The 13,588-nt window shown below is 37.3% G+C and overlaps 1 protein-coding gene and 1 long non-coding RNA gene across 4 annotated transcripts in view; one reads left to right on the forward strand and one right to left on the reverse strand.

Annotated features, from left to right (window-relative positions):
• Positions 1 to 13,588, reverse strand: part of LOC148163657 (ankyrin repeat domain-containing protein 26-like) — a 90,560-nt gene that overhangs the window by 59,473 nt on the left and 17,499 nt on the right. For both annotated transcript variants that reach the window (XM_088025471.1, XM_088025470.1), the window contains exons 6-11: positions 13,300 to 13,393; positions 10,151 to 10,179; positions 9,985 to 10,057; positions 7,648 to 7,911; positions 4,313 to 4,395; positions 753 to 846 (exon numbers count right to left, since the gene is read on the reverse strand). In XM_088025471.1, coding sequence (XP_087881597.1) covers positions 753 to 846; positions 4,313 to 4,395; positions 7,648 to 7,911; positions 9,985 to 10,057; positions 10,151 to 10,179; positions 13,300 to 13,393 — 637 coding nt within the window. The remainder of the gene's footprint in view (positions 1 to 752; positions 847 to 4,312; positions 4,396 to 7,647; positions 7,912 to 9,984; positions 10,058 to 10,150; positions 10,180 to 13,299; positions 13,394 to 13,588) is intronic.
• The window catches only part of LOC148163658 (uncharacterized), a 71,935-nt gene that overhangs the window by 57,709 nt on the left and 638 nt on the right, over positions 1 to 13,588 (forward strand). The window contains exons 2-4 of one of the 2 annotated variants that reach the window (XR_015768758.1): positions 6,287 to 6,383; positions 7,761 to 7,939; positions 12,046 to 12,192. This is a non-coding gene — a long non-coding RNA (uncharacterized LOC148163658). Of the gene's footprint in view, positions 1 to 6,286; positions 6,384 to 7,760; positions 7,940 to 12,045; positions 12,193 to 13,588 lie in introns of those variants that run through there. The other variant, XR_015768757.1, reaches the window with a different exon arrangement.

Here is a 13,588-nt window from a genome sequence, read left to right on the forward strand (position 1 = left end):
GTGTTCCCTCTCTCGCTGTCTCTCTCTCTGTGTCAAATAAATAAATAAAATTTTTTTAAAAAGTCATAAACTTTCTCATGGACTTTTTATCAGGGCGAAAGCTTCCTTGATCTCCCCTAACTGACCCTGCTCTCTTCTTCCTTCCAATTCTCTTATTTTGCACTAAATGATACTATCTTATGAAGTGCCACCATTTTGTATGACATTAAGATATATACATTTATAGCCGACTAGGACATAGCTCTGCATAATCAGCTACGCCGGTCCTTAATGTCTTCCCAACAGTGAGGACATCAGGAAGAGTGGAAAAATTTTGGCATACTTCTCTGACAAACTTTGGTACTGGAAGCTCACTTGGTATTATTCCTGCATTTCAAATACTCTGCTCTTCCTTTTAAAAGAATTATTTTATGTTACCACCTTCCACTATGAGGAGCTGCTTTGCCCTTCATTTACTCCCGGTACTCTCCGCCTTTCTCATCATTCCCTCTTTTGCTCTTTTCCTCTTATTTCCTGATGTTCCTTAGGTCTTAGAGTATCTTGAAATGGAACCAGTAATTTAGCTGCTTCAGTGGCGCTCTCAATTTGATCTGTTGCTGACACCTGATAAGATACCAATTTATCTCCTTTTCACATCTTTCTCCTTTCTATGCATTTAATAGGTGATTTTCTTTGGATATTAGAACATATTACTATTCCCATTTTAAATTAACATTCTATCAAGTGACTTTTTAATAAAATACAATTCTTACCTTCTACTTCTTCACTTAATATACGTGGTCCTTTCTGATCCGCAGCTCCAGATAAACGTTTCACGTCTTTCTCTGGAAGACTCTCAGAAATACTCTGTTAAAATTAACATCAAAAATGAGCTGCATAAAGACTTCCGAATCCTTTTCTAAGAAAATATCTGAATTTCCTACTTTAACAGCAACTAGACTTACAAATAAGAAAAGCATGTATTGAAAACCAAAACACCTAAAAATCTCATATATACTTTCTAGATTAAGTGTACCTTTTAATCTCCATTTGCCCCCTGACTCTGTAAACTGAACATGGAAGGCCAGAGTAAATACTTTCATAGACAGAAGACTGATTTCTATGTACCTTTCAACAGGAACTCACAAAACACCTAACTCTCCTTTGCATTTCCCACCAAAATAAAAGGACATTAAAAATATGTATTTAAACGAATTCTTTAATAAGTATATTTGCTACAACTGTAAACTGTTCCTGACGGTAGAAACGTTTTCAGTGCTCAAAGAAGAAGATATTGGACATGATGAGAAACCTTGGAGTATATCATGTTGAGTATAAACAGAACATTGTGGTAGCTGCTGCTTCATTTAGATAAACAAAGGCTTAGAATTTTTATTGATAGGAAAAATGGTTGAATGAAATGTTAAAGTAGGAAGAAAAACCTTTCTTGAAATTATATTTAAATAATAGCAAAACATTTTCGATACAGGTATGAAACTCTTCAAAAAGTCTAGTAAGCTTTCATAAGGGACGAATAAGAACATTTATTTATTAATTACCTAAAATGTACCAGGCACTTATTTTAGTATGCACATTTTCTTTTCTACACCCAACAGTAACAATAAGGATTATGACAATGGGCTGAATCTTCCTGCTTCCTGGTCATTCCAAGACATAAGAGTGAAATGATGAATAGATGTGATCCATGGTTCTCTGTCTAGAACATCCTTCTCCAAGATCCTCATACAATGGGTCCTTCTCATCCACCACTTGGCAGCTCTTGCCGCATTCAGAGAGATCTTTCCTGACTAACAAAATTCCACTCCCATTCTCATCCCCATCCTAATGACAAACTCCCCCCAAATTCCCTAACCTAACATTTCCATTTTCTTTATACGAAGCACTTATAGTAACTTACAATGGATTGTTGTTTCCTTATTTTTTCTGCTCCTACCACTACAGCCTAACCCCTCAACTTATACAGCCTGGTACATGGGTGATATTCAATAACAGAAATCTATTTAAGGTCAAAACATTTAAAATAATCTCACTGAGGGGGATGCCTATGTGGCAGAGTCAGTTAAGTGTCCAACTCTTGATTTCAGCTCACAGTTCACGCTCTCAGGGTCATGAGATCAAGCCCCATGTCGGGCTCCGTGCTGAGCATGAAGCCTACTTGGGATTCTCTCTCTCCCTCTTCTTCTGCCCCTCCCCACCCCTCGCACACGCTCTCTCTCTCTCTCTCTCTAAGAAATAAAGAAAATCATCTCACTGAGAAGGTCTCAAGTACCAAGTCACTATACTGTCAACCCTTACACAATGCAAGGGGTTAAGGGCGTTCACAGCCGTGCAGTCAAAAATCCACATCTAACTTTTGATTCCCCAAAAATTTAACTACTAATCTCCTATTGAACTTCCTACTTTAATAGCGATTAGACTTAAAATAGGAAAAATGTAAATTAAAAATCAAAACATTTAAATAAAAGACCTCGTATCTGCTCTCTAGATCTAATCTACGTCTTAATCCTCATTTGGCCCTGGACTCTGTAAAGTGAGCATGGAAGGTCAGAGTAAATTATAACCTAATGCTGACCTTACCAATAATGTAACGTCAATTAACACATTTTGTATGTTACATGTATTATATACTGGATTCTTACAATATAAAGAAAAGGCTATTAAGAAAACCATAAGGAAAACAGATTAACAGTACTGTACTGTATCAAAAAAGTCTGTGTGTAAGTGGACGCACAATTCAAACTCATCCCGTTCAAGGGTCAACTGTAACCTATACAGTGTCACTGAAACTTAACATATCCCAAATTAGAAATCCACCTGCCCGTTCTAACTTTGCCATTCTTTTCTTGACACTACTGCCATTTATTTTATTGTCCTTCAGAAATCTTCACGTTTAAAAAAGTGTCCTCAGTATTTAATAAATCACTAAATACTGCTGTGATCATTTTTGTCCTGTGTTTCTCTAGCAACCTTTACAGTACACAAAGTGTTTTCACGTTTGTTACCACATTCGTTCATTACACATACCTGAGAGGTAGGTATTAGTACCACTTTTATGAATGAGGTCACTGACATTCAAACAGGTTAAACAAGTTTTTCTGGGATCCCACAGCTACCAAGTGACAGAACCAGGATGCTAGCATATCTTTTGACTTCAAACACGGTGCTTGCACCATTGTGTAGCACCTGCCTGTGCTAAGAGGTCAGGCCCTTTTTACCTCCTTTCATGGTCTGTCACCTTAGAATAGGTCATCATTACTTTATACTTATGTTACTACAAGTATGGCTGCCACAAAGATACTTAACACTATTTTAACTATCCAAAATGGCTTTTACCTATTAAAACACCACTGAACCAGGGATGCCTGGGTGGTTCAGTTGGTTCTGGGATCTAGCCCCATGTGCTCAGTGGGGAGCCTGCTTCTCCCGCTCCCTCCGCACCTCCCCCAGCTCACGCTGTCTTTCTCTCTCAAATAAATAAATAAAATCTTTTAAAAAATAAATAAATAAAACACCACTAAACCAACTTGTTATTATAATCCCAAAGCTCCTTGTAAATCCACTTGACAATCCAAATATAATACTTTCAGGGCCCCTGGATGGCTCAGTCAGTTGACTGTCCAACTCTTGGTATCAGTAGTGCTCTGCGCCCAGAGTGGAGTCTGCTGCAGATTCTCACTCTCCCTCCTGCTCACTCTCTCTCTCAAATAAATAAATAAAATCTTTTTTAAAATAAATAAAACACCAATAAAACAAATTCTTATTATATTCCAAATGCCCCTTGTAAATCTACTTGACAATCCAAATATAATACTTTCAGGGCCCCTGGATGGCTCAGTCAGTTGAGTGTCCAACTCTTGGTATCAGTAGGGCTCTGCACCCAGAGTGGACTCTGCTTTAGATTCTCTCTCCCTCCCCCTCCTGCTCACTCAATCTCTCTCTCAAACATATAAATAAAATCTTAAAAAAAAAATATATATATATATATAAAATACTTTCAAGTGATTCAATATCTGATGCTATCTTCTTTATCACATGAAAAGTCACAAAAATGGAAGAAGCAAACACTATTCGGGAATTTTTTTTTTCCTCTCAATTCCAAGGATGAAGTTTAGCTATAAGTTACTATAAATTCTAACAATAGTTTAAGTTTTGTAACTTACAAAATTTTATAAAAAGTAAATATTAAGTTATAATCTACTGACTTCAATATGTCCATTCAAAAGATAATATCATTTGAACTATGTTACCTTATTAAAGCAGGAAAAACAATATAAAAGCGGAAATTTAAATTTAAGTTTAAATTTTTACATACCTGTAGGTGGTTATTTTCACTTTCATCAAGTCTTTTTTGCTCTTCCTCTGATGTCCTTTCTAAGTTTCGTTCTGCTGGCAAATCTATACATTTAGATAGAATGCACTACTTAGAATGGTTAGATAAAAGCTATAACCTTCTTAAAAATAGAAAATAACATTTCATCTATTGATGGTTTAAATTAAACTTAATCTTTAGCTGAATATTTACTTTAAGAAATACTTTTAATTATCAAAAAATTCAACAAACCATTTGGGAAATACTAAATGTCACCAGGTTAAAGACATACAAACATCTCAACGATTCATTCACAAGTTCATCCACCTAATATCAATGAACAATATACTCAGAAACAAAATTTTAAAATGCAGCAGAAACATGAAAAATCACAACAGACTATTCTTTACCTTGTAACAGCACCTCTTAACACCCAAAGCTTCAACTACAACATTATTCATGGTTTCCAAAATTATTACTATTTTTTATGCCTTTATTAGTGTACAACCTTCCTATGGGTGTATGTCGCTGCTGAGTGTAAACAGTTCTGAAATGTTTTCCTCTCCTACTTGATAAATTTCTTCACATCTTTTAGGACACAGACTGCTATGTAAAGTCATCCTTGATTATGGCTAGTCTTCCCCAGATTAATAGGTGTCTCTTTCTTCAGGGGTACCTTAGTACTTTACGGATTTTTCTAGTGTATCTTCACCACCTGAACTGTAAAGTACTTCTTTCTATATCTATTTCTTTGGCTCCTGGACTGTATGGGACAATCTTCTCTCACTCTCTCTCTTTTTTTAGAGAGGGGGAGGAGCAGAGAGAGAGAGAGAGAGAATCTTGACCAGGCTCCAAGCCCAGCACTGAGCCCCACACGGGCCTCGATCTCACAACTCTGAGGTCATGACCTGAGCCGAAATCAAGAGTTGGACGCTCAACCGACTGAGCCACACAGGTGCCCCTGTATGGGGCAATCTCTTAAGTCATCTCTATGTAAACAGTCTTTATTTTACTCAGTTATTATTTACTGAGTTCCCAGTAAGTGCTAGGCACCCAGGTTTCAAGAAGCACGTAGATAAAAGGTGTCAGGAATGGTTTTTCTGGAGATAATGCCTGAACCGAAACTGAAAACAGTGAGGTCAGCCAGATTCAAAGGGGTTAGAGGGAGAAAAACAGGGAGAGTATGCAAGGCTGTAGGAAGACAAGGGAGAGAAGCACACAGCAGGGTAAATATTTGTCTAAAAGGGAGAGAAGCACACAACAGGGTAAGTATTTGTCTAAAATACAGGGATGTAAGAGGAAGACATCACCAGCAGTTCAGAATGCCAGAGAAAAGGGCAGATGGCAGAAAGGGCTAGAGAGTTTGGCCAAAGTCAAGATTATGAAAGCTTTATATGTAAGTTCAAGATACCTGGACACCAATATATATTTTTTTAAAGATTTTATTTATTTATTTGATAGAGAGAATGAGATAGAGCATGAGAGGGGGGAGGGTCAGAGGGAGAAGCAGACTCCCTGCTGAGCAGGGAGCCCGATGTGGGACTCGATCCCAGGACTCCAGGATCATGATCTCAGCGGAAGGCAGTCGCTTAACCAACTGAGGCACCCAGGCGCCCACAAATACATTTTCAACAGTGGTTCCTAGTCATATTGACATTTGAGACAGATCACTCAAAATGCTGTGGAGAGGGATGAATTTGAGGGGCACTGTCACACAAGATGGGAGATGAATTACAAGGCAGTACTACAAAATAAAGATGAAGTACACCTGAACTGACAGAATGGGTCCAGAAATATTGAGGATATAAAATCATCAGGGCACAGTACAGAATAAATCTGTATTAAATGAAAAAGCACACAATCGTGGGTCCCTAGAGAACTAACTTTGCTCACCACTTTATAAAAGGCATCAAGTGAGAAGAGAAACAATCTACATGAACTGTTTTAACTTGCTTGTATTTCTAATTTTTGTTTCAGATCTTCCTTTGTTACAGGAGCCTGTAGGTATTTTAAAAGTCCTCCTTGGATCTACCAAGCTCAGGAAGAAGTAACAGCAAACAAGTCACTTGTAGAGGTAAATAACTTTGGATTTCTTGCTGTACTCACTACTCTAGGAGATAATTGAAAATCTTTTGAAAACACAGTGTTAATTCTACAAGTAAAGACAGAACATAAAACTACAAGGGTGAAAAAAATATTGTACGATTTATTAGTACAGACCTGATCATATGACTGATAAAAGGCATGGAATTAACTGGTACATTAAGTAGAGCACACATTAGTTGTGGTTAATCAAAAGACTGAGTATCTTAGTAGAATGAAAACTGACTTTCCATATATTATTTTTAAATAATATAGTGCTCCTTAAAACCAGTATTCCATTTATTCATTAAAAATAATAAAGGGACGTGCCTGGGTGGCTCAGTCAGTTAAACGGCTGCCTTTAGCTCAGGTCATGATCGCAGGGTCCTGGGATCAAGCCCCGCATCGGGCTCCCTGCTCAGAGGAGAGCCTGCTTCTCCCTCTGCCACTCCTCCCACTCGTTCTCTCAATTTCTCTCTCTCTCAAATAAATAAAAATTTTCAATAACAATAATAATAATAAAGGGGCATCTGGGTGGCTCAGTGAGTTAAGTGTCCAACTTTTGATTTAGGCTCAGGTCATGTTCTCAGGGTCATGAGATGGAGCCCCCCCTTAGGCCCTGTGCTGAGCATGAAGCCTGCTTGGGATTCTCTCTCTCCCTATCCCTCTCTCTCTCTCTCTCTCTCTCTCTAAAAAGATAAAATAAAAATAATAAAACAAGGAGATGGACTATGCATACATAGCTGAGAAGATGATACTATATAGTAAATTCTCAACTATTCCCATTACTGCTGGGAAAGCCAACTCTAAAAAAAAAAAGTCATAGAGAACATAGGAAATATTTTAATACTTGATTTGGGAAGGTGCTTTTTTTAGTTACAATGAATACAGCTTGACCAATACTTGTGAATTTAGAGCTATAAAATAAAGCTAGGAAACTATGTTTTGAGTAAGCAATCTTTAGATCTCTACCTAGTATTCCCAACTGGTCCCAAAGTTCTAAATATAATCCTGCTACCTACTCTCAAGTGAATGCTAAAAACTAACCCAAAGGAAATTACATTCTCCTAATTCTTATTCAGGTGTTGCTTTGGTTAGAGGAAGAATACAAATGTCTTGCTAAAAGATATTCTGTTTGGTTGTAGGTTGCATAAAAGGAGTAAACACAAAGTAAATTTTGCCACAAAAGTATTTTTGAAAAATCAGAACTATGGTGAAGTCATGGAGAGGCTGAATTCTCTATGCTTCTTTATTACCTTGTTTGTGCTCTCTGCTTTCTGGTAGCTGTGATTTATACAGGTCATGGAGTTTATAATTCTCTAACAGAAACACAACTCCAATATCATTAATCTTTACTTTCTCTATGAAGGTCGTCTGTCCAAATCCTCTGGATGCTGACTGATTTTGGGTCACCAAGTGTGATACAGATGGGCATTCATCATCAACTCTCAAAGCCCTGGATCTTTGACAAGACACAGTACTGTGAGCCAAACACACTGAAGACTTCCAACTGGACAAAGCTGAAAATAAAATTTCACTCATTAGAATGTAAGTAATAAAATAAACTTAGCTAATTTGTATAAATCCCTTTGTCAGAGGAGTCACATGTCCTACTCTTTTCCCAGACACACTACTACTGATTCGTACCTTATTGTATATTACATGTCCTATACTTGCCATTCATACCGCTGAATTTAACGGTCTCTCTTTTTTTAATTCTCTAGTATTACAGACTTTAATTTACTCACCAAGCTCTATTACATATAGAGCTTTTGTTCGTTAATAATTAAGATTTTCCAGGGTACGAATTTTTTTACTAACAAAATTTATGTCTAACCTTTTCTTTTTTAATACACACCGTGGGGGCGCCTGGGTGGCTCAGTCGGTTAAGCGGCTGCCTTCGGCTCATGTCATGATGTCGGGGTCCTGGGATTGAGCCCCGCATCGGGCTCCCTGCTCAGTGGGGAGTCTGCTTCTTCCTCTCCCTCTGCCTGACTCTCTGCCTACTTGTGCTTTCTTTCTATCTCTCTGTCAAATAAATAAATAAAATCTTTAAATAAATAAATAAATAAATAAATATGTACCGTGTATTCTAAAGACATGGGTTTTAAAAACACTTTTAATGAATGGTTCTACTTTTAATTACAGTGAGATGGTCTCTCCTCAATGCACCAATATCTTCAGAAATTTTTTTTTATTTTTTTAAAGATTTTATTTCTTTGTTCAGAGAGAGAGCGAGCGAGCACAAGCAGGGAGAGCAGCAGAGGCAGAGGGAGAAGCAGGCTCCTCACTGAGCAAGGATCCCAACATGGGACTCGATCCCAGGATCCTGGGATCATGACCTGAGCCAGAGGCAGACGCTCAACTGACTGAGTCACCTAGGCATCCCTATCTTCAGAAATTTTTAAGCCTTGGATAAACACCATAAATTTATCTGAGAAATGAAAGCCTCGGGTGATCTAATCATTTCCATGTAAAAACAGAGTAAGTCTCAGTAGACACTAGATCCAAAAACTACAGTGCCATGAAACAGAAAATGAATATATAACAAAAATACTTAACTTTTTTTTTAAACAAGATTGTCTGATTTGAACCTCTTAAGACAAGTGAAAGAAAAAAGCAAGAAATGCAGAAATGAAACCTTAATGCCCATTTCACCACAAGGGCCCCTTTATCATTTTGTGTCCATGAACCCTGTACATGGTTTAAAACAGTTCTCCCATGTCATCTGAGAATCCCCGGAGTTCCAACATCCACCCATTCAATAACGCTAAATGTTATTTGACATTTTCACTCTCATTCTCTTATTAAGTGTACGGTGACGTTTTCTAAAGATATGAGACGTGACAGCATCACAACTCGCATGATTAGTGGGTCATGGCTCTAATGGCTAACAACGTATGATCATGTACGCTTGTATTTTAAATGCTTGTTTTAATTTCTAATATTGTAAATATCAACACTTAAACAGAAGTTCTTTGGAATTCCTAATAATTTTTAAATAGTATAAAAGGACCCTAAGGCCAATAAGTTTAAGAAATATGGTTTTAAAAGATTGTGTCTACAAAATATTAAGATATAACTAATTACTTCCCGCATTTTTAATAATCAAAGACACCCCCCCACACACACACACACACACAGACACTGCTAATCAGAACACCTGTTTGGCTTAAGATGATCAACATAGTAACACTAAGATGAAATAAACTTAAAACACAATTGACATGTTAGCAAGTGGAGGTCAGAATTGAAATAAACACTGTGAACACTGGAAAAATCTTAGAGTCTAATAATTAACTTCTGGGAATCCCAAGGAAGTAATGGGATTTGAAACTGGGAACTTCAGGATTTCAAAACATAAAAGTAGAAACTAGAGCTAAAGCTTACATTTTTAAAATCTTTTTCTTATGCTTATAAATATCTTTTGTTCAAACATGGGTATCAACAATGGTATCTAACTTATTTATGTCAAATCCTTCAGTTAAATTTGCCACCAAAAAAAAAAAAAAATTCAGAATAAGAAGACTGTGAGCATTTCAAATATTTTAGTGTACTTCTTTCCACTGTTAAATTTGTATTGTAAAATTTACCTGATTTGGATGTTTGTTTTTCCTTCACTTCTACTGTTTTAGTAGGAACGGAATCTTTCACTTCAACGGTAGGCTGAATGGGTATTGAAACAATATGATTAAGACATGATGTACCTTTCATACAATCTGTAGTTAAAAATTCAAAATGAAAATATAAAAGTTTTACCTTCACGTAAGGATATATTTTAGGAGAATCTAAAACGAAAAATGGACATATAGTTAATTATATGTAAACATGAAAGCCAATTAAACATTCATGCACTTCGTACTAAGCTGAATCCTCAGGCTTGGCTCTGAAAATGATTACATTAGGTTTTGGTGTTCTGTTTCTGGAGATAGGAAGGTGGGTTAGGACAGCGACAAGAGAGAAATATGAACGCATTATAAATATTGAAAAAAAAATACAAATACGTGTTCAACAGAACATGCAGTTAGGATTTCAAAAGTAAGATTATGTTTCAAATGACTATAACTAAAACAGAAAAGTGCACATATACCAATGTGAACACGGTGACTGATGGGGAGAAAAGCAATTTTTAATCAGAGGAACAAATCATGACCTGAGAGGATAAACGTGAAAGCCAATGGTAGAAGGCAATAGAACACCCTTAATGCAGTACAGCAGAATCATTTCTACCATTATACTACAAGTATTTACCATGTTCTTCAACTTGTTCCATAATATAGGCAGTACACAGTTGTGATGATAGTTCAACTGAAGGCATAATTAAGTTTTCATCAGAGAAAGTGTTATGAATTGATCAGCTTCGATATACACTTGTAGGGATAATACTAATAGAAGTGTTCATCTTTGTCCATACCCATGTGGCCTACTGGTATGCCTACATTTCTTGTATCGTCTAGTTTAGCCATCTTAAAATTTCTTGATCCACTCACACAAGAAGGTATATAAAACACATCTAAAAAATAGTGTCTATCAGGGAGCCTGGGTGGCTCAGTTGGTTAAGCGACTGCCTTTGGCTCAGGTCATGATCCTGGAGTCCTGGGATTGAGTCCCGCATCAGGCTCCCTGCTCAGCAGGGAGTCTGCTTCTCCCTCTGACCCTGCCCCCCTCATGCTCTATCTCATTCTCTCTCTCAAATAAATAAAATCTTAAAAAAAAGGAAATAATGTATAATAAGCTTTCAATATGGAAATAGGACTACCAAAATAGAAAAAATCAATTTAATTGCCACAGAAATTTTAGATACTGAAAATCTTTTCTATTTCAAAATCAGTGTCATACTTACTGATAATAACAATTTTAGCATTTAGGGAATGAACGCTATAATCTCTTTTGTTTCCAAAATTAGTTTGATTTGGTAGATCATGTTAGTCTTTAAAAAGGTTTTTTTGAAACAGCTATATCAAAAAATTAGCTTTCTTAAAAAAGAAAAACAGCCAAAGCTTCCATATTCAAATTAATCTCATTTGAATAATGAATACCAATACAACATATATATATTTGATGTCCCATAGATCTGAGGAGGATGAATGAGTGGCTGTTTTACCCCAAGTTTAGCACTCCATCTGCTTTCAGTATTCTTTGTGGAGCAACTGTAATTTAAGCTGCTTTAGTGCAAATACACTCAAGCCATCTAAAGTGAATTCTCTCAAGTTTCCTCAGCAACTCCAAAATTTCCCAGCTACCACGCCTTTCTTTCTTCCCTCCTTCCCTTCACTATCCACCTTCTTCAAAAGTAATTTCTGGGGGCGCCTGGGTGGCACAGTCAGTTGGGTGTCTTGGCTCTTGATTTCAGCTCAGGGCATGATGTCGGGGTCCAGGGACTGAGCCCCACATTGGCCTTCAGGCTCAGCAGGGAGTCTGCTTAAGGATACTCTCTTCCTCTCCCGTTGACCCTCGCCCGGGTTGCTCTCTCTCTCTCTTTCTCTCTAAGATAAATAAATAAGTCTTTAAAAAAAGTAATTTCTGGCTCTACGGTCTTGACTGTTCTGCATCCCTTCGATTACGGATTGTCTCTACCACTTCTTTCCTCTTTGTTTAGCAGTAGTATCTTACATCTATAACCTCTATTTCTCCATCTCCGTGCTCCCCTCTAGCTAAAAACATGCTCAGCAATAACAACAAAGTCATGCTCTTCCTTGATCCTATTATGTCTTGAACTATCCAGTGGCCCTTCCAGATTTCTCTATAGGGAAGTCTACATCCTTGCTACGGAGCACATGACCCAAGGACCACCAACACTGGCATCACCTGAGAGGTCAGAATGCAGAATCCCAGACCTGCTGCTCACAATGTGCATTTTTAACAAGGTCTCGGATGATTCACTACAATTTGAGAAATTCTGGTCCATACGGAGTCTGCTGCCACATTCCTTTACCTTAACTTAACCTTCTAAAGAAAGCCTCAAGTTCCTCACTATCGATTCTCCAAAACTGAAAATGTATTAAAAGTCATAAACTTTCGAGGTGCCTCGGTGGCTCAGTTGTTAAGCGTCTGCCTTCAGCTCAGGTCGTGGTCTCGGCGTCCTGGGATCGAGCCCCACATTGGGCTCCCTGCTTGGCGGGAAGCCTGCTTCTCCCTCTCCCACTCCCCCTGCTTGTGTTCCCTCTCTCGCTGTCTCTCTCTCTGTGTCAAATAAATAAATAAAATTTTTTTAAAAAGTCATAAACTTTCTCATGGACTTTTTATCAGGGCGAAAGCTTCCTTGATCTCCCCTAACTGACCCTGCTCTCTTCTTCCTTCCAATTCTCTTACTTTGCACTAAATGATACTATCTTATGAAGTGCCACCATTTTGTATGACATTAAGATATATACATTTATAGCCGACTAGGACATAGCTCTGCATAATCAGCTACGCCGGTCCTTAATGTCTTCCCAACAGTGAGGACATCAGGAAGAGTGGAAAAATTTTGGCATACTACTCTGACAAACTTTGGTACTGGAAGCTCACTTGATATTATTCCTGCATTTCAAATACTCTGCTCTTCCTTTTAAAAGAATTATTTTATGTTACCACCTTCCACTATAAAGAGTTGCTTTGCCCTTCATTTACTCCCGGTACTCTCTGCCTTTCTCATCATTCCCTCTTTTACTCTTTTCCTCTTATTTCCTGATGTTCCTTAGGTCTTAGAGTATCTTGAAATGGAACCAGTAATTTAGCTCCTTCAGTGGCACTCTCAATTTGATCTGTTGCTGACACCTGATAAGATACCAATTTATCTCCTTTTCACATCTTTCTCCTTTCTATGCATTTAATAGGTGATTTTCTTTGGATATTAGAACATATCACTATTCCCATTTTAAATTAACATTCTATCAAGTGACTTTTTAATAAAATACAATTCTTACCTTCTACTTCTTCACTTAATATACGTGGTCCTTTCTGATCCGCAGCTCCAGATAAACGTTTCACGTCTTTCTCTGGAAGACTCTCAGAAATACTCTGTTAAAATTAACATCAAAAATGAGCTGCATAAAGACTTCCGAATCCTTTTCTAAGAAAATATCTGAATTTCCTACTTTAACAGCAATCAGACTTCAAATAAGAAAAGCATGTATTGAAAACCAAAACATCTAAAAATCTCATATATACTTTCTAGATTAAGTGTACCTTTTAATCTACATTTGCTCCGACTCT

Source organism: Eumetopias jubatus, unplaced genomic scaffold (genome assembly GCF_037043125.1).
Source record: "Eumetopias jubatus isolate StellerSeaLion01/CBP00866 unplaced genomic scaffold, mEumJub1_p1.0 scaffold_8, whole genome shotgun sequence".
NCBI lineage: Eukaryota > Metazoa > Chordata > Mammalia > Carnivora > Otariidae > Eumetopias > Eumetopias jubatus.